At 44.2% G+C, this 27,435-nt stretch overlaps 2 protein-coding genes across 2 annotated transcripts in view; one reads left to right on the top strand and one right to left on the bottom strand.

Moving 5' to 3' along the window:
• Nucleotides 1-2,716: 2,716 nt before the first annotated feature.
• On the bottom strand, nt 2,717-17,591 carry polr2a (RNA polymerase II subunit A). Its single transcript, XM_061234377.1, has 29 exons — nt 17,242-17,591; nt 16,030-16,162; nt 15,578-15,714; nt 15,073-15,246; nt 14,349-14,630; nt 14,038-14,199; nt 13,559-13,779; nt 13,026-13,158; nt 12,622-12,746; nt 12,017-12,227; nt 11,206-11,415; nt 10,730-10,898; nt 10,208-10,302; nt 9,849-10,052; nt 9,520-9,742; nt 9,131-9,314; nt 8,691-8,862; nt 8,252-8,357; nt 7,388-7,593; nt 6,864-7,088; nt 6,323-6,569; nt 6,012-6,112; nt 5,823-5,927; nt 5,371-5,553; nt 4,991-5,194; nt 4,690-4,876; nt 4,469-4,582; nt 4,197-4,346; nt 2,717-4,071 (listed from the first exon to the last, which is right to left on the bottom strand). Exons 1-29 carry the CDS (start codon nt 17,326-17,328, stop codon nt 2,912-2,914), a joined length of 5,910 nt encoding a protein of 1,969 aa, XP_061090361.1. The 5' UTR covers nt 17,329-17,591; the 3' UTR covers nt 2,717-2,911.
• Nucleotides 17,592-24,811: 7,220 nt separating this feature from the next.
• Nucleotides 24,812-27,435, top strand: part of zbtb4 (zinc finger and BTB domain containing 4) — a 32,607-nt gene continuing 29,983 nt past the window's right edge. The window contains exon 1 of the mRNA XM_061235378.1: nt 24,812-24,946. The gene's annotated coding sequence lies outside the window, so the exon portion shown is untranslated. The remainder of the gene's footprint in view (nt 24,947-27,435) is intronic.

Here is a 27,435-nt window from a genome sequence, read left to right as displayed (position 1 = left end):
AAGTACACTCCAAATTTTGTAAAACTTTTTATTTATTTTTTTCCCCCAAGTCAAAAAAACAAACAGAAAACAAAACAAAAAACAGAGTGAAAGATTGGGTTGATTCCTATACAGTGGCAATTTTCTTAACTTAAATCTTCCTTCCCCCAGAGACCCTGCCCAGTCATTTCCAACAAATGGAAACCCTGTCTTACCATTGACACAATCGCACGCATACACATCATAAGGACATGCCTGGGCCAATTCACACACTCCCACACTCCACTGGGTGTCAAACACCTGAAACTGACTGGACCAGAAGTGGAATCCCTCCACAGACCACAATACTTCATTGCTCCGTTTGGGGAATTTGGTGGAAAGCTGTAAAGTTGCAATCATCCCCATTTCTTGCCGTATGCCAACCCCAAACATTAGGGCTGCAGGTGTCTTTGATCCAGTCAGTTTCGGAAAACCGATGTTTAGAAGACAAGGCTAGCTGTACTAAAAGCCTGGATTTTTGGAACAGTTCTCCCCCCTCAGTTTAGGATTTAATTGTGGCTCCATCCAAAACTGGAAGACTGACTCAATCGACAAGAATCAAGACTCCCAGTACCGTATGGTACACATTCCCCTCCCACCCCTCACCCTTATACACAGGTACACAGACACTGGTAGAAAAGGACAAACACTGATTTTAGAAAATAGCAGGACTGTTTTTGGATGAAGAGGAAAGAGGGGGGACTGATGTAAAGCTGCAGCGCATCCCAGTCAAAGCGGGGATTTGGTTTTGGTGTCTTTTAGAGATAAAAAATAGAAACATCATGCCCATCACAGACCAGTCCTGGTTCTTCCCTGCAAGCTGGGTATTATAAAGTCAAAAGAACAGAAACCGATATTGCATGAATCTACCTTTTTTTAGATATTACCCATTTACACTTCACCACAGGCAGTGGACTGTAAAACAGAAGGGGTCGGGTGGCAAAACTGACATACAGAATTAATCCATTCCAGTCCAATACCAACACGGATGGATACGACCTCAGAATTCTACATTGAGAAGTAAAAAGGAAAAAAAAAAAAAGGTGCTTTGCTGCCCCCCAGTGCGCAAATGTGAAAATACAAAATTTCACTGAAAGCTTTCCCCAATTTCCTTTTCAGCCAAATTGTTGTGCCACTTCATTTGAAACAAATGTGCATAGATGCTCACTGCAACATAAGACATCCCACCATGATTTATACGTCAGAGTGGTGAAACTAAACAAGGCTATTAGGAGACAAATGGGGGGAATATCATACCAGGGCTTTTCAGGGACGTGCTGCACTTACCACATCCCCTTCCACTTCATCCAAAACATTTCAACACACACCCAGCCCTGTTTTTGAGATCTGCCTTGCAACAGCTTACAGTCAACAAAAAGAAAACTAGGAGGGTGGGAAATCATTTAACCTCAAGTTTTGTAACGTTTGCTTAATTATTCACACAGAGAATAATGGTTTCTCTCCTTTAACTGAACAGCATCCTTAACTCCAAAAGAGAAACAAAGTATTTATACACAGGCTAGTTAGAGACTGAAGAAATATCAAAAGTGGGGGGATTTCAAATACGGTTTAAATCTAAAACTTGATTAAAACGTATCAACGGGTGCTACTCATGCAAACAATGACCAAAGCACCACCAACTAGATCCCCTTTCACCTAGTCACCCCCCACCCCTTCAGAATTCAAACAAAACAATTAAAAAAAAAAATCATAATTTTATTGAATAAACATTTGGCTCCCTTGAGAGGAGGAAGCGTGATTGCTGGCAATTTTTTTTTTTGCTTTGTTTTAATCGTCCAAATTGAGAATGGCAGCGAGCTGCTGGTGAGATAGTGGCTCCTGTCAGGCGTATGTTTCTGGCCAGGAAAGAGGGGACCTCTTGTGTGCGACTCCAGGAGAAGCCCTCAGGGACGGGTGGGTGGGTGTGGGGGTCCCCTCTCTCTCCCTGTCCCTCTACCTTTGCCTGCGCAAATAAATGGCCTCTGTCCTTGTCCTTCCATGTCACATTTGCCGACCTCTAAGACTGTGGCCTAAACCTTCAACTACACTGGTATTGCATACATCACAGATAAAACATGTTAGAAAAGAAACATTTAATTATTGTAAAGATTAAGCCTATTCAGCGCAGTTTCTTTCAACTGCTAAGAATATCGATCTTAACTCCTCCAAAAATAATACAATTAGAGATGATCAATTTCCTCACGTATAGCGTCCTCATACCAGGTCCCAAAACATATATATTAGTTTTTCTTCCGTTTTTAATACCTGGTAACTCACCTTTAAACCTTGAGTATTTACAAAAGCAGAATTACAATGAGATAAACTTCAAAAGACATTTGAAATATGCATCTCTCACTCTACTTATCTAAAGTGATTTCTATTCAGGCTAGTTCATTTTAGGACTTTAAAAATAAAACATTCACTTTTCATTTAAAGGCTTTTGCAATACTGCACCTCTCCTATATGGTTAGCCCTAGCTGCAAATTTCAGAGACAGGCAAGGGAGGATGGAGATGGGCATTTCAGCATTCACTCAAGTGTGCACACAAGAGCTCCCTTCTTTTCTCCCTTTGAGGGCTGCGTTACTCCACAGTAACACAATAACAAAATGTCTGAAGGCAGCCTTTTCAGGCCAATAGTTCAAGTCTATCAAATACAATAGTAAATATGGAGAGTCCCCCCCCCCCCCCCGCCCCCTCCCCAAAGTGTGAGAGGTTGGCAAAAATGGGCTGTGAGGTCCAGAAATTCACAAGTGGGACCTCAAGTTCCTTCGCCTCCCCCAGCACGACTTCTCCACCAACAGGGGTGCAATTCTCCTTTTTATCTGTCCCAAACGGAGAAGGCAAATGAGTGGAACAGAAGAAACCGCTTCAGTTCTTTCCCACAAAACCTCTTCAGTTGTTCTCCTCGTCGCTGTCATCGGGGCTGATGGCCGGGCTGGTGAGGCTGTAGGTGGGAGACGTGGGGCTGTAGCCCGGAGAGGTTGGGCTGTAGGTGGAGCCCTTAGGGCTAGTGGGCGAGTAGGTGGGAGAGGTGGGAGAATATTTGGGAGAGGTGGGTGAGTAAGTTGGGGAGGTTGGGGAGTATTTGGGGCTGGTCGGTGTGTAGGTGGGAGAGGTGGGGGAGTAGGTTGGAGAGGTGGGGCTGTATTTCGGGGTGGTGGGGGAGTAAGTGGGTGAGGTGGGGCTGTACTTGGGAGACGTCGGAGAGTACTTCGGGGAAGTGGGGGAGTATTTTGGGGAAGTGGGGGTGTATTCCGGAGAGCTGGGGCTGTAAGAGGGGGACGTGGGGGTGTATTTGGGGGAGGTGGGGGAGTAGGAGGGTGAGCTGGGGCTGTAGGAGGGTGAGCTGGGCGTGTAGGTGGGGGACTGAGGGGTGTAGCGGGGGCTGGACGGGGAGTAGGATGGCGAGGTTGGTGAGTAAGAGGGAGAGGTAGGGGAGTAGTTGGGGCTGGTGGGGGTGTAGTTGGGTGAGGTGGGGGAGTAAGACGGAGATGTGGGGGAGTATGAGGGCGATGTTGGAGAGTAAGAGGGTGAGGTGGGGGTGTAGTTGGGGGAAGTAGGGCTATAGCTCGGAGAGGTAGGGGAGTAGGAAGGAGAGGTCGGAGAGTAACTGGGGGACGTGGGAGAGTAGGACGGCGAGGTGGGTGAGTAGGAAGGAGAAGTGGGGGAATACGACGGAGAGGTGGGGCTGTAGCTAGGGGAAGTGGGGCTGTAACTAGGCGAGGTGGGGCTGTAGCTGGGGGAGGTGGGGGAGTAAGAGGGGGAGGTGGGGGAGTACGAAGGCGAGGTGGGAGAATAGGAGGGCGAGGTCGGGGAGTAGCTGGGAGACGTGGGCGAATAGGAGGGCGAGGTCGGGGAGTAGCTGGGCGAGGTGGGCGAATAGGACGGGGAGGTGGGGCTGTAGTTGGGGCTGGTGGGCGAATAGGAGGGAGACGTTGGCGAGTAAGAGGGCGACGTGGGAGAGTAGCCGGGGCTCTGTGGCGTGTAGCCACCCGGCGAACGCGGCTCGTAGGCAGGGGAGGTCGGCGAATAGTTGGGAGACATCGCTCCACCTGCAGGAGTCGAATGAAAACGAGACACAGGGTCACCAATAGCAACAGGCACAGACGAGGGCTTTGGGTAGGCATGCTGCGAGTGACTGAGAAAGCGTCAGCAGGACGTAAACGTGGAGACAGACCTGGAGAGGGGATGTAGGGGCTGGCAGGGCCTGGGGATCCGGGCGAGCCGGGCGTGGGCGACCAGGCTGGGGAGTACCCCGGGGAGAAGCCGCTGGCGTCGGACGCTGCGCTGGGCGAGAAACCCGCTGCTCCGGGGGTCATTCCGCTACCTACACGCGGGAAAGACAAGCGGAGGAGTAAGAAGGTCGTCAGAGTCAGGGCCTGGAGGGGGCCAGGTCTGTGTGCTGTAAAGGAAGAGGAGCGTCATCAGGGGGAAAGGGGGCAAACTCACCCATGCTGGGTGACCAGGCACCATAAGCAGGTGTGGCTCCTGTGTTCCAGGGGGTCATCGAGGGAGACATCCCGCTCATGGGACTGGGAGCAGAGCCGAAAAACATGCCCGTCGCTGAGTGAAGAAACACACATCATCCATTACCACTTTGTTTGGGGAAAAGCATACATCTCTATGACTGCATGTTCATCCCCATGACTGCACCCTCCCCGGGTACTCACGTCCTGCCACCCCGATGCCAGGGATGTTGGTGGGGATCTCCATGCCGTATTTGCATTTCTCTGCATCCAGCAGCAGGTCAAAGCATCCGGTGCCGGCGGGGGCCAGTTGACCCAGCATGATGTTCTCAGAGACGCCTTTCATGGGGTCACTCTCCCCGTGCGAGGAAGCCTCCATCAGCACATCCACCTAAGGACAGGGAGGAAAAAAATAACGAGAGGGTCACAACGTGTTCTGAACACCCAACAGAGAGTAAACCAACTGCTCCACACTCCCAACCCAATTTGCCCTGCTCTTATTCACCGTCTCCTCAAAGGAACACTTCATGAGGGGCCCGGTGTCCTGCCGGTTGATGCCGTGTCGAGTGATGGCCATCAGATGGCCACGGCACGTCATGGTGTCGCACAGCAGGGCCAAGTGGCGGTAGTTGACGTAGGAGCCGTCAAAGGAGATGACGTGGTACAGCTCCCTCTCCAGGGCCTTGCGCACAGCCTCGATGCCCAAAACCTACAGGAAAGAGACCGTTAGTGCTCCACACTAGAACCAGGACAGGGCCTTCCACTACCGATGGTTTCAATGCGTTACAGCTGTCCAGCAAGTTTCCTTGGAAGTGTAAAAACATGTACACTTGTTTCGTTGGGATGCTTTTCATATTATTCCAGCTGAAATGTTGAAGATCTCACCGTGAAGATCTCCACGATGTCGTTGGAGGTTGTTCTGACCGGGTCCACGTCCTTCTCACTGAGTACTCTCATGAGCCCCACGCCATCAGTCTCCAGGATCCACTCCTGCAGGGCCTTGAACTCTCCGTCCTCCGTGATGATGATCTTCTTCTTGTTGTCCGTCTGGGGGAGGTGCATGTACACCTGTTGGGAGGGGACAGAGTTGGCAGGGTTAGAGGTTCCGCCAGTATCTGGGTCAACTAGAGTTGTTCTGGTCTTTCAGGTTTTAGACCAGTAATGCAAAAAGTTAAGGGTTGATTCTCCAAAAGGCATAAAGGCTATTGTGTATAAATGACTAGGAACGATTCTCATTGGGGTTCATGCCAATTAGCGGATGTATCGCTCATTATTATTAGTTTGATAATGTTGATAATGACAGAAGTGAAGTGGACAGATGCAATGCCATTCTCTACCTTGCTGATCTGCTCAATGCCCTGTAACGTCATATCAGTCAGCATGTTGGACTCAATGCAGCGCAGGAATACGTCATCATCCATCTTGTCTACCACCTCTTCATCCTGAGGGAGAGCAGATTGGTCAGTACAAACCCACTTAAATCGAAAAATGACGTTCCAAAACGCAGTCGGGAATTAATGCCGCACCTCTTGGAACTTATTCTCATCACTGTTCATGATGCGGATTCTCAGAACCAGCTTCTCTGCGTTGTCATCGTTGAAGATGCAGTTCAGATCATCTCCAAAGCCTGGGGGGGAAAGGCCATGGACTTATTAATAATGCAGAAGTACATGTGTAAGCCATTACTACTGTTTGTCGTGGTTGTAATTGCAACTACCTTTTCACAGAGAATCTTTATGGGTTTGGTTCTCTGCATAATTTCAGTGGGCTTGCACAGCTGAATGCTTGTGCTTGTGTGCGTGTGCGTGTGTGTGTGTGAGAGCATGTAAGCTCTGACCTGCATTGATCTTTTCAGCGATCTGCTCCATGGTCAGCTTGCGGTCGGTCATGTGTTTGCGGTCCAGCTCGATGCGGAGCAGCCAGGGTGAGATGCGCGTCACGTCGAAGTCGGGCATCTCGTAGTACACGTTGACCCACTCCTGGTCTTCTGTCACCACCGTACTCTGGGGGTTGGGGTCGTAGTAGATGGCCGTGTTGGCGGTCACCTTGCGCAGAGTGGTGTGTTCCAGACGACACAGGATGTCCTGAGAAGAGGAAGACCATTTAGAGAATCTCCAAAAAGACAGTACACAGCAGCACTTAAGTCTCTGGCCATGTTCGTGTCATATGGTGTCTATTTTATGGAAACAAATGTCTAGCCTCCTGCCTCCTGCCTGGGGGTAACAAAGATGCTTATTATGCAAACCAAATTTCTAAGTAGTAAGACATAAGACACAGCCATTCTACTGTATTGTACCACACATATGGTAAACCATGGCACATTCACACCATTGTATCTGCTCTTACAAACGGCAGCCTAAACCTGTGGTGAGGTGTACCTTGGCCCTCTCAGCGTCACGAGCCGCCTGGCCCAACAGGAATACTGTGAGCGAGGGGGTCTTCGGTCTTTTGGAGATGTTGATCAGCTCCTTGAGTCGAGGCACACCCAGTGTGACGTTCTTGGCAGACACACCGGCGTAGTGGAAGGTGTTCAGGGTCATCTGAGTGGCCGGCTCTCCCAGAGACTGGGCAGCCAGAGCTCCTACCATCTCGCCAGGATGCACCTGAGAGAGGAGAAAGGTCACCATCAACACCAATACTGCATGTACAGACCAGCCAGTCACATTAGTTATCGTTAAATCTCATGCAGCACTCTTCATTTGTGATAGCATTCTTCTGTAGATTACACACAATTGAAAAATAGGATTTGAATCCCTCCCAGTTCCCTAATGATATGACGAGGTATGCAAGCTAGCCCTAATTCCTGACACCTCATTACAATGTGCCCTGCGATAGAGAACTTTGAGCTGAACTTTGCTCTAATCCGCCCCTCTCTTCCCTCCCAGCCAGGCCCGGGACTCACGATGGACTGGTTGAACTTGGTCTCGATCTCCCCCAGCAGCCAGTCGAAGGCCTCGGTGCTGAGGCGGAACTCCTCGGTCATGCGGCGCGAGCAGAGGGTGGAGCGCAGGTGGATGTTGAAGAGGAGCGTGGCGTTCTGCTGCGCCTGCCGGCTCAGGGGGTCTTCCCCGTTCACGATCACCAGCTTCTTACTCAGGTCATGCACGCCTACGGACACGGCCACACGCAAGAGTTCAGGGTTCACACTGTCTTCCCAGCATGTTACTCATTTATGGGCAGACCGCTAGCTGCTTCTTATCAAGAAATATCATCAATATTTTAACATAAAACATGTGTACTCAGCCATTGTAATGGCAGAAATGTCCTAAAAAAAAGGCTACATTATCCTTGTGGGCATTTTTTAAAATTTTTTATTAATATTATTGGACTAGATCTTTTATATCTGGACTATCTTTTACAGAACTTTCAGAGGCCTATTATAAAATGCTGCAGAGTGTATACTGTACTGCAACAGTATCGGCATCTCATCTTCAAGTCTCACTAAGCCTCTCAGCTGTTTATTCTTGAGCTGCACAAATCTTTCACAGCTTTCTATAGCAGTAAGAGCAGCTTGGCTACTTATCAGAATTAAGGCTCCTCAGCCTAGCATCTCTTACCATCCCAAATTCAGTGCAATTATAAACGGGGATAAAATGGTGTCTATTGAGGCTCAGCTTAAACTACCACACGTCTATGTGCCAGGGCCCATGTGCGTGTGGCAGTAGCTGCTTTTACTGAGCACCATGCTTCAAACCATGTTTTAGGAATAGCTTTTTAAAAAAAATTTATATGGCTGATAATAGATTGGCACATTTATGGTACCCACCATCTACAACACGCAAGGGGTTGAGGTCTGTGGGAGTGCGAGGATTGATGCGGAAAATCTTCTGAGCGTTCCAAATCATCCTGGCAAGATTACAAGGCAGCACCACCTACAGGACATAAGGTATAACAGTTGAGGATGAGCTTATGACCAACTTCACACTTCCTATCAAATCATAACCTATAAATTATAGGTATTTGCAATATGGTATAAAATTATTAAGACTCTACTGAACCACAACATCTTTTGAAGCTGTGTGGTTACCATGAATTAAAAGGACCAGGCTCAGGAACAGAACCTTGCAGAATGTGAGGAAATTAGTTACCCGTATATTCTGTATATGAGGACCTATTGAAATTGTGGTCCCTTACATGACCACAATAGCATCCCTACAGCACCTGCTTCTCGTGCGTGTGCGTTGTGCGCTCGTGCAACCTCTGACCTTGCTATCTCCTGTGGGGAAGATGGCTCGCAGGATCTCCCGGTCCTCCCTCATCTTCTCAAACTCTCTCTCCAGTGCACTCTGCACGTGTGCGTTGGTCATCACGTCTTTCACCACGTCCTCCTGCAGGGTGCGCCGCAGGGATCGCTCGTTGGTGCAGTCAAATCTGAACCTGTGAGGGAATGGGGGCTGGGGTGAGCGTTCACGGACACTGTGGCAGCGCATCAAGGCTCAAGAATATGAACTACGAAGGTACATGGATCAAAAACGGTTGCAGCTATACTTGAAGTAGACATTAAGCATCGTCTCGTACTCCAATCTAAACCCAACTCTCCAGTTCGTACTGGGTTTGATTCCCCCCTGACCCCCATTAACAGACAGGTCAAGATTTAGCATCCACCCAGCACGTGCGCTGTTCCACCTTCCCAGCCAAAACTCACTTTTTCTCAAAGGCCTTGTTGGAGGGCTTGAGTGTGGCCATGTTCTGGAACTCCACAGCCTCTCCAGCCAGCCCGTCCTCTCCATAGCGGAGCTGCACCACCTGGTTGATGGAATTACGCACGGTGGCGTCGTACTTCACCATCACAGACTCCATAGACTTGATCAGACGTCGCTGAATGTAACCTAGGGGAGAGGAGCATATTCGGTATAAAGACTGGTCCAAGTGCACCATTTTTGGTAAATTCATAACCACTGGCATCCCACCTGTGCTGTCATTCTTAGAGGAAAACACAAAAAAGTGACTGTTCCAAACCTGGCCTTAAATTGCTAAAACCCTCTAAATACTGTGCGCTCACTAGCCAATTTACCAATGTGCCTCTTTGCTCACCAGTCTCAGCAGTTTTCACAGCTGTATCAATAAGCCCCTCTCTCCCACCCATGGCATGGAAGAAAAACTCTGTTGGCGTGAGGCCGGCCAGGTAGGAGTTCTCCACAAAGCCCCTGCTCTCAGGCCCGTAGTCGTCCTTGATGAAGTGCGGCAGCGTCCGGTGCTTGAAGCCGAAGGGTATGCGCTTACCCTCCACGTTCTGCTGCCCCACCACTGCAATGACCTGGGGGTGGGAGGAAACGGATGGTGTTGGAGTTTACAGGAAGCTCCAGGACGTTTACAGGAAGCGTGCAACCTGTCCCACATCCCTGCTTTATCCCATGCCATACCTGCGAGATGTTAATCTTGGATCCTTTGGACCCTGCCACCACCATGGACTTGAAGTTGTTGTACTCAGACAGGGACTTCTGTGCAGAGGAGCCAGTCTTATCACGAGCATCGTTCAGGATGCGGTTCACCTGGTTCTCAAAAGTCTGCCTCAGGGTGTTACCAGGAGTGGGCTCCAGCTCGTTATTGTGGGCCTTCTCAATGACCTACAGAGAGCAGCACAATAAGAGTTTAGAGGTGCAGCACAATATGAATTCACAAAACACATCTATTCAAAAGATCTCACAGTGCTTTGCATCAATCAGGCAAATTGTGTCATTCATCCTGGATGTTTCACAGCAGTATTATGAGGTAGTCTCACCTCTATCACATCCTGTTTGGCCTTCTTGATGGTGTTCTGAATGTCCAAGTAAGTCTTGGCATCAGCGATGGAGTCACCAATACCGATAGAGTGACCTGGAGTGTGAGAGACAGTATAACATATCCATTAGGGATGTATGAGCACTTGCATTCTGCAGTGCACAGTAAAGAGCATGCCGATTACAGTACCGTGCAGGCCTTTAGGGAAACAGTATTTTTAGAATGCACACCATTTCCTCACATTGCTCAATCAGTGGAGAGACCACATGGCAAGAGAGAATGTAGAGTGTGATATAAGGACAGATGCGTCCTTCAGGGGAAGTAACATTCTTCTATTATTTTTTTTTAAATCTTTATTCTTGAGTTGTGGTTGATGGCTAAACATAAGGTGACAGAACAAAGCTTTCCTGCTCCTTCATAGTTAATGGCAGTTTTTAAAACAAATTGTGGTCAAATGCCTGTCTACTTCTAGTTCATATAATTGGCAAAATAGACCAAGGTGTTTCAGCCCCCAGTTTCTCACCCTCAATGAGCAGCCAGTTGTTGACAACAGTCTGGATGTTGGAATAAAAGAGGCGGGTAATATCGTGGCCCATCTCCAGGTAGGATATGTGGACCAGAGAACCAGCGGAGGTACCCAGGGACTTCTTACAAAGAATGCCCATGATCAGCTCTCCGTTCTCCACGATCACCTGCACACAAACAAGATTTGCACTTCAGAACAGCAGACCTTAAAGACAAGGAAGTGTCCACAGTTCAACACATCAAACAATGGAAAGGCCTTGTGTGTTATAATACTATTCATATTCAGAATAGTTAGAGGATGTGTTGTCTACACAGTTCCCTCAATCTCTGAAATGCTTACGTTCCACTAATTTTCTAATATAGGACATCTTAAGCCCTGGAGTGCACATTACAATGATTAAAACAACAGCAGACATTTCAACCTCTCATGCAGTTCTAAGACCTGATAGATCCACTGCACAGCGTGTGCTGTACCTTTGTGTCTCCAGGGGAGATGTGCTTGTAGGGGCCGCTGTCCTCCTCGTCGGGATGAGTGCTGTGGGTGCGGATGACATTGATGTGGCCGGGGATGATGAGGCTGAAGATCTGCTTGCCGGTCCAGAGTGGCCGGGGTTTCAGGATAGCAGGCTGTGGGACTTTCCCGTCCCAGGTGGACAGGAACATGAGCAGGTTCATCACCTCTCCCTGCAAGGAAGGGGGCAGATGTTGAACATCAAACGAGATTAGCATTGGTAAAGGACACCACTGCCATTAAATTTTCATGACTATAGAGTTAGTGCTTTCTTAAACCCTTCAGCTGATCAAACACAGGCCAAAGTTTCTGAGCAGCCAAGTCCCTCTATACCCAATTACAGGAAAACGCATTAGCTCACTGGCAGTTACATCAAACTCTTCTCCATTTTGGAAAGCATAATATGAGTACATAAACTTGTGGAAGACATGTGTCAGGAATTGAAGGGCTCTGAGAAGGTGACGCTTCAGTGCTCAAGAACACTAATACAGGAAAGATAATGTACATCCACCTGTCACTCCAGGAGTTAAAATAAAGAACTAATGCCATGAAAAAGCAGTTTTAAGAGCTAAAAGGGTTAGGGATTTTCAGAGGTTTATGGTTAATTGAGCAGGTCACCAGAAAGCAATAGGTAAAAGAAAATCAATAAAACAAAATAAAAAAATTGACAATCAAAACTACACACCCACGCAGAAAGAAACAAAATTAAAAATAAGAGCGCAGAAAGTGACCCATCTCTGTAAGTGATAGGGGAATGAGACATGACGGCCATACCCTCTCCAAAAAGACGTCCCTCTTGGTGAATTTGCGCACAGCTGTGAGTGTGTCCTGCACGATACCCATAACAGGCCTGTTGGACTGAGGCGTGACGATCATGCGGGGCACCATGGCTAGCTCCTGGATCTCCGCCCGCGTCTCCAGGGACTGCGGCAGGTGAAGGTTCATTTCGTCCCCGTCAAAGTCAGCGTTATATGGGGTGGTCACACTGCGCGGGTGCAAATTGGGAAAATGGCACATTTCAGTTATTTAGCAGATGATTTTATTCCAAAGCGACTTACAAGTGCAATGCCCCCCCCCATACATTTAAAAAATAATTTTAAGCTGATTTGTTTCACCTTCACATAACTAATGGGACCATATATTTACCACATAGTAACATGTAATACGAGGTGGGTAACCTCTGCAATACCAAGAGGTTCTTTATGAATAAATTCAACCAAGCACTACATTTTGCATTGATTTTGTAATAATGTACCCATTCCTATTATATTTTCTGGAATTAAACAGGAGTCAAACATAGAATCTTAAACATTTTACAAAAAGGTGAACAGCGGGCTCTAATAAGGCATGACAGTGACAGACTAAGCAGGACTGCTTACCTGAGGTTGAGCCGGAAGGTGGACCAGGGCAGGATTCGCACTCTGTGCCCCATCATGGACATTTTATGCAATGTGGGCTGTCTGTTAAAGATGATGATGTCACCATCACACATGTGCCGCTCCACCTGAAATGTAGATATTTCTGGTCATTTCACTGACATTTCACATTTTGGTAGACTGGCTTAGAAGCACCATACCCTAAGCTGTAAACATTCCCATCTATGAGAGGAATCTGCCCAAAATGTTCAGTCTTACCAAAGGAATTTCAGCATTCATTAGAGGACTTTACAATTCTAGACTAAATCATGGAGGCCATGCACTAGTGCAGTCTATGGGCTAGTACCAGATTTACAACCATAAATCAGATTTCAAAGAGAGGGAAGGGACCGTGGAGCACGTGTCACCTTGTAGCCAATCTGGAGGTGCAGGTCACTGGGTTTGGGGTGGAAACGCAGGTCAATACGGTCACCGTTGTCACGGATGATGTATTTGGCCCCAGGATACTGACTGTTCCCCCTTCTCACCAGCTCCTGGAGTCTGAAGGAAAATGTAGGGTGAATTCCAGTGCTTATATATTCTGGAACCCTGCGGTGTGCATTTCTCTAGAGTAATGAGGTAAAGCACTTTACTCAAAGGAGGAAAAAGGTTTGAACAGAAATTCTAACCACTGTAACACTCAGAGAATGAGGTCCTATAACCACACCCACCACACGCGGAGCAGCTGATGAGACCGACAGGCACACCTCATCTGGCATTTACACAAAACATAGCCAAAGTATTAAATTATAATGGCAGCAGATGAGGTCATGTACACCAGATGAACTAGTATAAGATTATTCTAGATTGAGAAATGCAATTCTAAGACTGAAGTATGAATCATTAATACTCATTTGCATGACCTAGAGGCAGAAAAGCATGCCCATCCACGTGAACTTACCTGTCGATGTTGAAGGGGGTGACAATCTCAGGGAAGGTCATGTTGGCAGCAATAGAGCGCGGGACGCCGACCTGGTCAATCTGCAGGTTTGGGTCCGGGGTGATGACAGTCCGGGCGGAGAAGTCCACACGCTTGCCCATCAGGTTGCCTCTGACACGGCCCTCCTTGCCCTTCAGCCGTTGTTTGATAGATTTAAGGGGGCGGCCCGATTTCTGCATAGCCTGTAGGGAGAGACAGACAGTGCAGAACACAGAACAAATTAGTCACTACAGCTTGTTCAAACAAGCATCTTCACAAACCCATTAGTAGTGTACAGTTTGTCTGGAGAGGGGGCATTAACAAGTCAGGCGTAGCACTGTTCAGACGTATTAGTGGAAACCGAGCGAACAACAGCGAAGCGAGTATGACTGAGTGTAATGTGTGGAGGTGAGCAGAGGAGCGGATGTTCTGGACTGGTACAGGCAGTGCACAGGTCGTACCCTGGGCAGGCCAGGCAGCTCGTTGTCCACCATGGTGGCCACATGGAACTGCAGCAGCTTCACGTCCTCGGCGATCACGTGGGCCGCCGCCCCGCTCTGCTCATTCCGCCGCAGCTGGTTATTGATCTTCACGATGTCCGCCAGCTTGTGCGTCAAATCGTCCTGACAGGCAGAGAGAAAGGTGGGGAGAGCATTTTCAGATGGAGATAAACGACTTCAGCAGGACCTCATACCTGTCAGTCACTCACAAAGAACAAATGGATTAATCAGGACAGACTCTACACATTAGACCGCAAACCCAGAGTCCTCACCTGGTTACGGGCGGAGCCCTGCATGACCACAGCGGGTCGGACTGCGAGCGGGGGCACGGGAAGCACGGTGACGATCATCCACTCGGGCCGAGCGAACTTGGGGTCCATGCCCAGGATGACGTCCTCCTCGTCGGAGATGCGCTTGAAGATCTCGTGGATGCGCTCCGGGCTCAGCAGAATCTTCTTTTCCTGGGAGTCCTCGTTGACGTGTTTCCACTCGGCGTACAGCTCCAGCCCCGAGCGGCGGATACAGGGCTGATAGCGCCCACAACCGCCGTGGCCCTGAGCACAAGTACAGAACGTCAGTGGCTGAGTAAACTGCATTCATTCTGCACTACACTGCAAAAATGAGTTATAAATGAAAAATATACAAATTTGAAACTGGAATTTATAATGTTCAGGGTATGTTTATGTGATCTGAAATTACAAAGACAAATAATGTAATTTATTATTGAAGTTGAAACAGGAGCACTTATCTATCTTATCCAGTATCTATCGAGTCTAGACCCAAAAATTGACATTTTAAAATCTGAAAAATCAATAGCGACAGCATTTTTCATCATCACTACTTCCTCATTATTCACTCATAACATCTGAAATGTGTAGGGCCAAAAATGTTTGAGTCAAATGTTTAATTTGGCACAACACTGTTTAGGGTTGCATTTGCATAAACACAGTGCTGATGGAGATCCAAGGTCCTGTGGAATCCAAAGAGGTGCATTACCTTCTCCTTTGTAATGTCCTCCTCAGCCTCAGCCTGCTCCACACCAAACTTGTTGTCCATCTCCTCACCCCCCTCACAGATGTTTTTTCCTTTGCATAGGTCATACACGTGTGTCAGTCTCTTCCGCGGCTGACCCTTTGACTTGCCCAGGATGTCCTTGATTTTGGGGTTATTCTGCGGGAAATATTTATATTATGTTTACATTTATTATGATTCCACCTTTACCACAATACTCTGTTGTGCATCTGTATATTCTGCAAAATACTGAGTGTGTGTGTTGTACACCAAAAAAAAAGAAAACAAAACAAAAAAAGCTAACATGCCCTGATAGAGTACCACATCAAACACCATATAGCACAGCGTGTTACACACCACAAGGTGGCGTGCTTCTCACTCCACTGGTGTGCATATATGGGTACATGACTTCACTCTGTGGACATAACTCTGGATGTTGATCAATATGGGCTATATGAATTGGTACCAGGGTGGGTGTGAAGAGACTGACCGAATCAACCAGCAGCTTGGAGCAGAAGAAGCAGACACAGCGCAGAACCTTCATGATTTTGGTGATGAAGCCCACGTGAAAAACGGGCTTGGCCAGCTCAATGTGGCCAAAATGCCCCGGACATTCTGTCATGTTACCTGGGAAACAAACAGGCCAACTCGTAAGGTCAAACGATAACGGACCTTCAGGCAACATGGGACCTGAATAAACTAATATTTCTGCTAGCTTTTAAAGCCCATTCCAGACAATAAGTAAGCATTATATTTACATACAAGATAGCAAATTTACAGAGGAGCTTTGATGCTTGTAGAAGCAGTAAAAGTCTGTTGGGTAGTAATATTTCAAGCCTCTAAAAGGTCATATTAGTCACCTACATCTTGACACATATACAGTATCAAAGTCTTAATGGCTCCAAACCCAGCAAACATTTTATTTTATGCTTAAACACTTACCTGCACACGTCTGGCACCTGCCTGACCTCTCGATGACCCCTTGTCGTGGATCCATCAGACCCCCCAATTTGGGACGCCCCCCTTCCGTGGTTTCAGGGTATTTGATACCTCCTTCTGTGACGGACATCCGTTTCTGAAGCAATACAATGAACTAAAACATTAATGACGATCATTTTTAAAACATGAAATATACACGATACATAAATATACATGGGTTGGGGCAACAACCATAAATAACGTGGAATATGTTCCCAGAAAACATGTCGGAGGTACTCGCATGTATATTGTTTATAATGCAAAACAGCAACACGCTTGTTGAAAATTCAGGCAACAATAATCAACAGGACAGGGATAATATGGTTATGTAATGCTCATACAAGCACATCTGTGACAGATAAGATTGCAACGGCACAACCACCAACCGGAAAGCAATCCAAGGCATCGTGCCAGGATTGTAGGATATGACAAGAATATAAACACAAGAAAGGTACACCTGTTAATATTCACCAACGAAAACGATATTACCACCAGCCCCAAATCACCGAATCAATTAATTTAACCAGAACCCGCTAAAAAAACAAGTCACTTAAATCACAGCTGTACACGTCGGTTTGCATCAAGATTAACTTTGATACTAGAACATCTTACAAAGTGGCGACAACGTGTGGCACCCATTTGAAATGGCTGCATTTGGCAGATGAATACATTAATACAAAAGGACATGCATAGCACAAAGTTTTATTTATATTACTTTTTTATTAACATAAAAGTTTAATAGTGGTATGGGAATATGTAGCAGCCTTGTTCGATTTAAAACAAGGAATGCGTGAGTGAGTACGGTAGCATCATGGAACTTTTAATAGTAAAACTGCATTCCCCAACATTAAAATTCAGCGTGACCTCCGCTGGAGCGGGTTAAGTAATGTTATTAAAAAGAAATTACAGGGCGACATGTTTAATAAAGTTTGTACTAAAAGTTTGGCGAACTTGCTCTAAAACGTCATGCGTTCGCCAACTACAACGTGATGTGGCTAGCCAATGTTAGCTATGTTAGCCACCGAACTAGGCTACTGATGTAAGCTAGAAACATTCTGGTTGTTATAATTCAGAAATAATGAAACGCCATAAGTATTCAAATATGTAGAGATGATCATCAAGAACATTTAATTTCAAAGCGTTCAATGAATCCCCCCTCCCCAAAACAAAACCTACAAGCTCATCTGGGCTGATGATGCCGAATTGCACTCTCTTGATGAGGCGCAATGGGCATGCGCTGTCGCCGGAGGGCGGTCCGTGCATCCTGTCTATTCAAAGAGACGCGTCCTCCCTCGGCACGCCGCTTTGTAAAAAGGAACAGGTAAAAATTGCCACCGAGACTCTCTCCAAGCCCCCAACGGCGACCGGAATGTCTCCGATGGCGATTTCCCAAGGACCCACGTTGTTTACTGCCCTAAGAGACTGTTTATTTGCGTTTTATAACTAGCTACTGTGACTAAGGTCTAGCTCCCTCCCTTTTCCTGAACTACACTCCAGTGCGCTCTAAGCGCATCTGAACACGACAGCCTGCCACACGGCTTTATATAGACTGCAAGCTGGGCTACAGGCTTACACACTCTACATGGCAGGGGCTGAACAGTCCCGGGGTGGGTTATGGATCTGTATAGTAAAACGCTAATTGGCTGCGCAAGAAAAGCATATGAATAATTAATATTATTCGACGCACAACCAATGGACATGCACGCTTTTTACCTTGTCGAATTGAAACAAGGAGGTGGTATTAAAACCAGCGAAACAGCTGTCGATTGGCCATATTTTATTAGAGGAGGGCCTATAAGTTGAGATTTATGAATATTGCTTAAAATACGTTGTGATTCGTCAACTAGTTCATGAATATTTATTATTAAATACAATCTGGCCTATGACTGTAAACATATGATGATGTACGGAATAATTTTCTTTTGGCCCGCCTATTTTCCGAACAATACCGAATTTAGCCGATTCATATTTTTTCCCTCTGAGCAAAAATAAAAAAAATCTGTGTTGTCTCGTTCGTCTCGCTTTGGATCAGCTACGACTCTTGGAAAAGAAGAAGCTCGCGCGTGAGGCCTACTTTACCTCTGAAGAAAAAGAAAATAAATACATGTAGCGTTAAGATAATACGGACTTTTCAGACTGTACCGACAACTGTATTATATGCCTATTTCCGATCATTATCGAGATTTTATTTATTTTTAATATGTTTTTGTATTTTGCGGGACTATTGAAGAATCATCGGACTCGAGTAGCAGCAGAGACCGGCGAGCTGGTGTTTTCTACGGGGACATCCACTGGGAAAACCCGAGGAACGCCTACATCGTATAATATAGCTGCAGATCCGTGAATTTTGTATAACAAACCGTAAACTCAAGTGAATGTTTACTGTGTTATAATCTGGTCGTTGGGTTTATTAAAAATATGTACTTTAACAACAGAACAAATGTATAAATGCGCGGGCCGTTACAGTTCATTCGCTGGCTAACATGAATTTATAGGTAGCTAGCTAGCCAACTTCTGGCTATGTTTAATATTTGGCGGCATTCGATCAGAGATTAAGCTTTTTAATTGTTGTAGTGTTAAAATCGTCGTGCGTAGATGTAAAGTAACTTATTGTAGTAATCAAAGACATTCACAGACCTAGTTCACCAACATTAGTGAAGTGAAAGTGCTACGTTAATGTGCGTTACATAGACTGACGTAAGATATTAATTTCCAAGTTGTGCTTTGCAACCAGGAAATTGTTTGATTTGTAAATTCTAGATATTGAATTAGATTGTTTATGAAATTATACTACAAAAACGTTAGCTACTGCATCTTTGTTGTTGGTTAGTTGTGACTTGTTAGCTAGCTAGCTAGCTAGCTAGTCTAGCTGTAACAATATGGCTGCCGACATTAGTTTCTGAGTTCTAAGATGGCCAAGAGGAAATTTTGTCATGTGAACCTTCTTTCAGTAACTGTTAGCTGATAATATGGATACAACTCGTATTCGTTCTTATTAAGGATAATAATATTTTGGTACTACCAACTTGCTAGTGAATTTGGTCGTTCATTATTTGCTCATTCCCGGTAAAGAGGGCGCCTTGATTTCATATGGATTCGCCGATGTAGCTAGTCTACATAGCAAACTGCTAAGTTGGCTAGGCTAACATGGCTAAGTGGAAGGGCTTTGTTTCCTGGAAATTCTCCTTTAGAAATCCGCTTTAACTAATTATATAGCTTAGCTACAGTTACAGTACGCTGGTAGCCATTTGTTCGATGGCAAATGCATTTCCTAATTACACGAACTTTGACGTTTCTGAATTGTTTGACAAAGTATCTTAACTAACGTTATCATGTAAGTTGTACAGAATAGCCTAGCTCAGTTAGTGTTGGCTAGCTACGTAGATGGTCATTTGCTACTTAGTGCTAACCGCTTAGCCACACTACATTTCTAGTTGCACATCATAATATATCTAGATAGCTAGCTAACATTTTGTTATCAACCAACAACACATTTAATTACTTGGCTAAACATGTTAGCACTGGCAATAAGAGCTCATTCGTAACGTGTTCAACTTGTTTACCATATATGTTCCAGGCAGGTGCCTGCTAGCCATATTAACAGCTAGCTAAGGATACGCCAAGTAAAAGGTTTTTTTTTTTAGCAAGCTAGCGAACGTTTTAGTTAATTTATTTTGTGTGTATGGGCAATTTAGTGAACGCTACCTTTAGGCTTAACCGCTGAACGATTTTCTTAATATAATAGTGATCTAACGTTTGCCATTCAAGTTGCATAAGTAGAATGTAACCATTAGCTTGGTGGCTAAGGTTCATTTTGGGTTTGGTAACGATACGTCGATAAAGACCATCGACACGAAGTATTTGTACGATTAGCAATGTATTTAAGCATTAGCTCAAAGCTTAACCGTAGTAAAACCCTAGGGTGTATACTTCTTTGCCTATTGATTACTGTGTTGGTAGCTAACCATGGCGGGCCATAGTTCCAACTTGATAAAGATGGAGTCTTGTTTTTTTTGTGGTTTTTTTACTTTCCCCGTACTGTGCATTAGCGGGACGAGTTTTAACACAGAAATCAACAACGTATTTGGTATATGACTACCGGGACATTTGATTTCTTAGCATGTTCGACAAGTAATATTAACCAAACACAATATAATATGTAGGCACAGTTTCTTTTGGATTGTGAGTTAGGTGAACTAAGGTCTTCAAAAAGTACTGCGAGTGGAACTTGGCGTTTTGTTCGTATTTGGCGAGCTTCTGAGCAACATGGAGGAAGGCAGCCATCAAGAAATCCCCGCAAGTCGATTGCACAATGATAGGGATTTTTTCGGATATGTGTGGCTTCACTGTTTGTTGTGATGGCGGATATGCTTTGTTATATTGCCGAAACGACACGGGCAAAACGTAATCAACTGTTCTTGTATACCTGTACGTAGTGTTTAATTCGTCTCCAGTATTGCACATAACTCACTTCTCTGACTTGCAAAATGTAAACACGACATTTGCGTGCCAACGTTATAGCACCAGAAATGTAACGAGTGCTTTAATATGCAATTGGTGTCATTATTTAATTATTTGTATGAAACTGTTCATCTATGAAATACTTCTGAAATAAATTGTTACAACTGACTTCCCTTATGTGCTCGCATTCCATATATTTCTGGACAGGACTCGCGTCTAAACATGATGCTGGCCTCGTTGGTGGCGGTGTTTACATTTGTGACCTGGATATCCTGATTTGTGGAATCTAGCATCCAACAAGCTGCTGTTGGAAGAGCTCAATGTGCCATCGTGTTGAGAGTCCAGACAGCTTTGCCGAGTAGTGAAATTCTTACACATTAAGCTTTAAATTTGTTATGTCTATCATTTGAGCATATTAAATGTGTAATTTGAATAAATAATTTAATTATATGCCATACGAGTCTTTGGGGCTGACGAAAAACCGCCAATTTTCGAGTAGTATTGCTACCAAGCTAATATTGATAAATTGATTGCAATCCCATAGATCCCCTTAATACCACTTTGTCTCCCTCCACTGGTCAATGTTTAAAATGGCATGGAAAATAAATTGCGCAACAGCTTTTTCGTTGCATAAATGTGGCAAAACTTACTATAGCGTCATCTGCTGTTCAGAGAACACAGTGCTACTGCTTAGTTTCTTGGCGCGAAGAGCTCAACCGATCAACGTCGACCGTTTGAGTGAATGCTATTTTAGAAAGTAGAAACCGCTTTTTATTTGAAAATGTCTTTGCAGAATTATGTGTTATTATAGCCTGCATCTGGAAGTGCGAAAGTAAAGGTATAGGAAACTTAAGTTTATTGCATTTACCATTAGAAGTGCTCGTTATTACATTAGGTTCTCATGACAAAATCTTGCCGTCCATTATGAATGCAGAAAGGTCGTTTCTTTTTGCCTCGGTGTGATTACCGGAATATTGGAACTAATATCAGTCAAATGCTTTCTTATTTTTATGCTTGCAAGATGATATTAGCCTAATGATCTCATGGATTGAATATATCCGACTTTTGGAATCAGTTTTAATTTGTCCTGGGCAGATGGAGCGATTAAAAAAAAAAGAAAAAAGATCTCTTGGAACCTTAAGCCTAACAGTCAGTCAGACTGCTTTTTTTTATGCAGCCAATCCACTAATATAATAATTTTGTAAGTTACTGTAAATAGTATTAAGTAGAATTCATAAAATATTTAATTTGTTTGAAATGTATTAAGTCAACTTCACTAAATTCAATGGTCTGAATATTGATTATAAAGCCATGATATTGGGCTATTTATACCATAATTCACAGACATTTTCTTTCCTTGCTTATATTCTTGTCATTCTTTTATATATTCCCCTAAATATGGAAGGTGTTTCTGATCCTGGCCAGTTCAACTGGCTTGAAGCCAGTTTGTTTTATTTAACTCGAGAGATGCATTTCCTCCCCCAGAAAAGGATGGTGGGACATTTCAAGGGTCCACCACAACACACAAATTCTCATTGCTGAGTATATTTGTCTCCCCAAAAAAAAGCCAGGCTTCAAGGGGTGAGTTTAGTCTTCAAAATACTGTTATGAATATTTGATTTCCAAATCAAGTTTATGTATCTTAGTGGTGACATTTTCATTAGGCTATCCCCGTTGGTTTATTTCATCAATTGTCATGGAAGGTGCCAGTTACCTGGCAGCATTTACACTGCAGACCACATAAAATGCATTATTTCAGACTAGCCCTCACCCATACATGGTACATGTAAGATTAGGTCTAGTAAACGTTAAGAATTCACAAAGCACTTGCAACCCATGGTCTATAGTTATAGAATGACTCCAAAAAAAGACAGATTGTGAAGATATTCTACAAAAGATATATTACTTCAAAAGAAGATAAATATTAAAAGTGAAAACTCCAGACTGGGCTTAATGGGTAACCAGTAGGGATAGGGGTATAACACAAATCATTGTTTGGTACATCTGTCTGTTCTGTACATTTTCAGTAGAGCAGAAGGAAGTGTGAAATCTAAAACTGCTTTAAATTCTTCCGAAAATGTAAACGGTGGCTAATATTTCTGCCGGTCATCTATTTTTCTCAGTTAATAACACTTTCTTATGAAATAAAAACGGTGCAGAATTAGGCTATAAGAAATGAGAGGGAAAAAAGGGTTGATCAGTCATTCAGATACACTCACCGAGCACTTTATTACGTATTCATGACTTATTTTTTAGACTTCTACTCTTGTAGCCTATCCACTTAGAGTTATTATGCGTTGTGTGTTCAGAGATGCTCTTCTGCATACCACTGTTGCAATGTGTGGTTATTTGCATTACTGTCACCTTCCTGTCAGCTTTGACTTGTCTGGACATTCTCCTCTGACTTCTCTCATTAACAAGGCGTTTCTGTCTGCAGAACTGCTGCTCACTGGATTTCTTTTTGTTTTGTGCACCATTCTTTGCAAACTCTAGAGACTTGTGTGTGTGAAAATCCCAGGAGATCAGCAGTTTCTGAGATACTCAGACCACCCTGTCTACCACCAACAATCATTCCATGGTCAAAGTCACTTAGATCAAATTTTTTCCCTTTCCTGATGGTTGATGTGAACATTAACTGAAGCTCCTGACCTGTGTCTACATGATTGTATGCATTGCACTGCTGCCACACAATTGGCTGATGAGATAATCGCATGAATAAGTAAGCTTAGGTTTAATAAAGTAAAAATGTTCCTAATAAAGTGTTTGGTGAGTGTAAATGTAATATCTGTTTAGCAGTTGCCATTGTACGGTAAATGCTTTTGTAGGTTGCAGCAGGGCTCCAGACTAACTTTTTACTTGTGGAGTAATCACAAAATTTAGTGACGAATAGTCAAGCTTATTCCTTTTAATGAAAGCATAAAAGTGATTTTGAAAAGATTTGGCATAAAAATGTTATAGCAAACAGGGAACATAGTGTGTAATCTACAGAAAATATAAGGTTATAATATTTGATATATTGTTTGTTATTCATGTATTTATACTAAACTAAATGAATAAAATAAAAAACAAAGATGCTATTTTGTACTGAATGTGTATTGAAAGTAGGGCACTTTTATATCAAAATAAATTGCACAATAGATACAGTGCATAGATTGAACCATTCAAAAGAAATCCTCACACATAAAATGGGAAATAATATGGCATCATAACAAAGAAAAAGAATGCAAAACTGCAGCATTTAACTGAACTGGCTTTTAATTATAATCTTCTAATCTTCAATTATTATAGGCTCCTACTATGTTTTTTTCTCATCGTGGTTTTTACTTATTTTTGGCCTATTTCTTTATTCATCGTTGCTTCTATGACTGTGGATGTTTTGGTTACAGATAGACACAGCTATTAAATAGACTAATTCCACATCATGCAGATAAATACATTGCAATTTGATATATATAGCAATGGCCTATCAAACGAGTTGTGAAACTAGCGCATTGATTGATTTATTAGGCTAATCTATTAGGAAATAATTTTTATATCATCCAGTCATCAGCTGTATTTGTATTTTGTAATTTGTATTTTCTGCATCATTTACGGTACTGGGTATACCACACATGGGAGTGAAGTTTAGAAATGTACATTATCCAGTTGTGAATTGATGAACTGTAGTGAATTTTGATTAAAGCGTCTATTTTTGTATAGGTGACTGATCAGGACGTGGAAATTGTAGATTGCACATTATCTTCCCCGTATGTTTGTGTGTGGTATGAGCCAGGTATTCCATTTTATGTCCTCTTGTGAAAATGAATGCTGCCACGGAAGTGAAGTGTGTGTGTTCCAGGCATACTGATTAAAGCTTGGAAGGTGTGTGCGCGTATGTGTCCCAGGCAATCTAGCCACAGACGAATTGATGGGCTTCAAAGTATTAGCAACCACATTTTGTTTAGGTGGTATGTTTTCTGGTCTGTTGTGGTGGATTGGTTCTACGAGCGGCCACGGTATGTTTTTTGTGTTGCGTGTTTAGACCTAACAAATTTAACCTAGCTGTTTCTGGCCATTTGTATTTCTGTCTCTTCGTGTGGGTGTATGTGTATGTCGTGTCTGTGCTTGCATGCGTGCAGAGGTTTATTTTGGAGGAAGAGAGGATGCACTGATCCAGGGGGAGCTCTCTCCTGGTGATGTCAGTGTTTGCCTGACTGTTTGTGAGAGCCAGAGCTAGCGAGCGAGCGAGCGGAGGGGGGGGGGGGGGGGGTGCTCTGTAGCACAGTAACGACAGTGAGTGAGGGAGGGCTAGAGAGAGAGAGGCTACCAGAAAGAGAACCAGGAGCAGAGCATGCACAGCACAGGGGAGAGAGAAGGGACTCCATTTTGGCAAGGAGATTCTGGATCCCTCTTAAAATATCCTCCCTCTCTGCAGCCGAAGGTAAGAGTCAGAGGAAAGCGCGCAGCAGAGTGAGGAATTCTGTTGTTTTTGTGCTGTGTTTTTCTTTGGTGCCCAATTATGGATGCACCTGTGGTGAAGGCCTGTATATAAGAACCTGTGTATATGTGTATGTATGTATGTGTGTGTGTGTGTGTGTGTTTATGTGTGTGTGTGTGTGTTTGTGCGTGTGGTTTGACCTGTCTGTTGGGCCTGGCTAACTGAGAGTGGATGTTCGTCCCAGACTCAGCACTGACTGTATTTGGAGGGCAAACAGTGCTGAATGTGAGAAAGGACAATATGTCTCGTGCAAGTACGTAGTGTAAAAGCTAAGACTGGTGTGGAGGTGGAGCCGTACAGTTCTTATCAGGATTGGCATTTTTGCTGGAATAAGCCTGGTGTATCTTTTAACAGGTACTAACTGCCTCCTCCTGCACAGATGCCAGCTCCCCCTTTCATTTCTTTGTTTTTATTTGTGACCCTTCACTTCTGACCTCTACTCCCAAGGTCCCAATATAATTCACCCATTTCAAATAATTGGATTAGGATTTCAATACGTTTTTGAACAAGGTTTTAGCATATTTAGCATATTTGATGTCCTCTCAAAAGGTACAAACCTGGCACTGTGGAATGAGATCATGGGTCATTGTCAAACCATTTTGGTCTTGGTTCATCTTTTCAAACTACAAACATAACAAGACAGTATTTGTCAGGGATCGTTTTTCACAATCTTCAACTCCGAATGTGGTCTCATATGCTTGGTCCTGTTGCATAAATGCACTGACTGGAATAACAGTCTGATCACATGATGCTTAGTGCGTCATGTGTGAAGAGTTACATAAATGTGTTGTTATCATGTGATCAGGCTGTTATTCCTGTGCTCAAAGTACCATTTTAACTGCTGAAGAACCTTCTTGCAAAGGGGTTAAAGCAGAAAGCAAGTGACAAAAAAAATACAACGACAGACTAGCTAGCATGGATAAACAGTCATGACTCCTTGTTCTTTGTGTTGAGGTGTCTATCCTATGGTGCACAGTCATTTCAAGTCACTCGTTTGGTCAGTGCTATGGAAGTGTAGACAATTAGCTACTGTTGGTGATAAATTAGGGTCAGAAGCTTTGATGGAAACTCTGGTGATGCAGTCCGCCCACGTAGTGTATTCAGTTATAGCACGAGGCCTTGAGGTAGTGATGCCTTGTGTTCCAGAACTGAATCTTGACCATACCAGTGATGACTAAAGCCATCAGTCCAAGGAGAGAGTGCTTTATAGTGCAAAAACCTCTCCGGATCGATTAGGCACAGCAGTCTGGCTCTGCCAGCTGTACATGAAGTATAATCTGAAGCAGTGACGGTGCAGCTCAGCTGGTGTATGACAGAGTGAAAAGAAGCAGCTGGTAGTGTGAAGTTCCGAGGGCACAGTCCACCGAATTGACGGATGATGTTGCCGTAATGGGATAGCATACCTTTGGAAAAAAATTTAAACGAAGATAAAAGTTGTTTTAAATAGCACTAACGTGATGTTCTTTTGAGGAACCTTATTAGTGGAATTGGTTTTGTTGTAGTTGTGAAAAGTGAAAGCATACCATAAGTCCAAACAATTAATATGGTATACACTTTGTACAATTATATTGTAATAAATGAGGGACTGTTCAGAAGAGTTTGGGCATATTTATGAAAGAGATCAAGGGTATGAAAGAACACTTGAGTTGAAAGGAATCCCAGAATCCCCAGGGAGGGAGGGGAACATCCTGTTCCTGTGGTGTTTGTTTTGATGATGTCGCTGTGCTGTACTTCACTGCAGGAAGCTGTTTCTCAAGCGCTGAGGACTACAGGGGTTTATGTTTTTTTGCCTGAACTGTTTGCTAATTCAGTCTTTGATAAGGAGTAAAAATCCGTTACCCCCATCAACCTTCCTCTAAGAGAATAATGAAAAGTGTACAGTCATTTGCCATGTATTAATCAACCCCAGAAATACCTGTAAGGATCCAGGGCTACAACAGGTGTGTTCATGAAGTGCAAATGAATACACAAACTTGCAGCTGTTCTATGCAGCTGTTTACAACTTGCAAACACAGTCATGTCTGTGCTGCACAGATGTTGCACAGGTGTTGCGCAGTTTCTTGGCAGCAGCTTGCCATGTGAATTTTGAGGAAAATGGGCACTACTGTCAGGCAGAATCTGCATATGCTAAACCTTTTGAGATTCTGCGCTACACAGGCAGTGCATTAACAGCTGATACCCACAGGCTTGGAACATAAACATAAGTGAGCATATAGCGTCTTATTCAGCTTGGACGTCCAGCATACCGGACTCACCCCATTTCTTTTTTGAAGATGCAACATATTTAAATGATTGTTGTATTAAATATAGTATTTAATGAAGAAAATACATAGAGGTGATTATTGCCAACATATTCTCTTTCTTCTCTGTTTCTTTATCCTATTTTGTTTATCCAGGACAATTGTACAAAATAAAATTACATGAAGTAGGCT

The sequence above is a fragment of the Conger conger genome, chromosome 3 (genome assembly GCF_963514075.1).
Source record: "Conger conger chromosome 3, fConCon1.1, whole genome shotgun sequence".
Taxonomy (NCBI): Eukaryota; Metazoa; Chordata; class Actinopteri; order Anguilliformes; family Congridae; genus Conger; species Conger conger.
The sequence above is the reverse complement of the archived record's forward strand: the minus strand, read 5'-3'. Positions and strand labels throughout refer to the sequence as shown.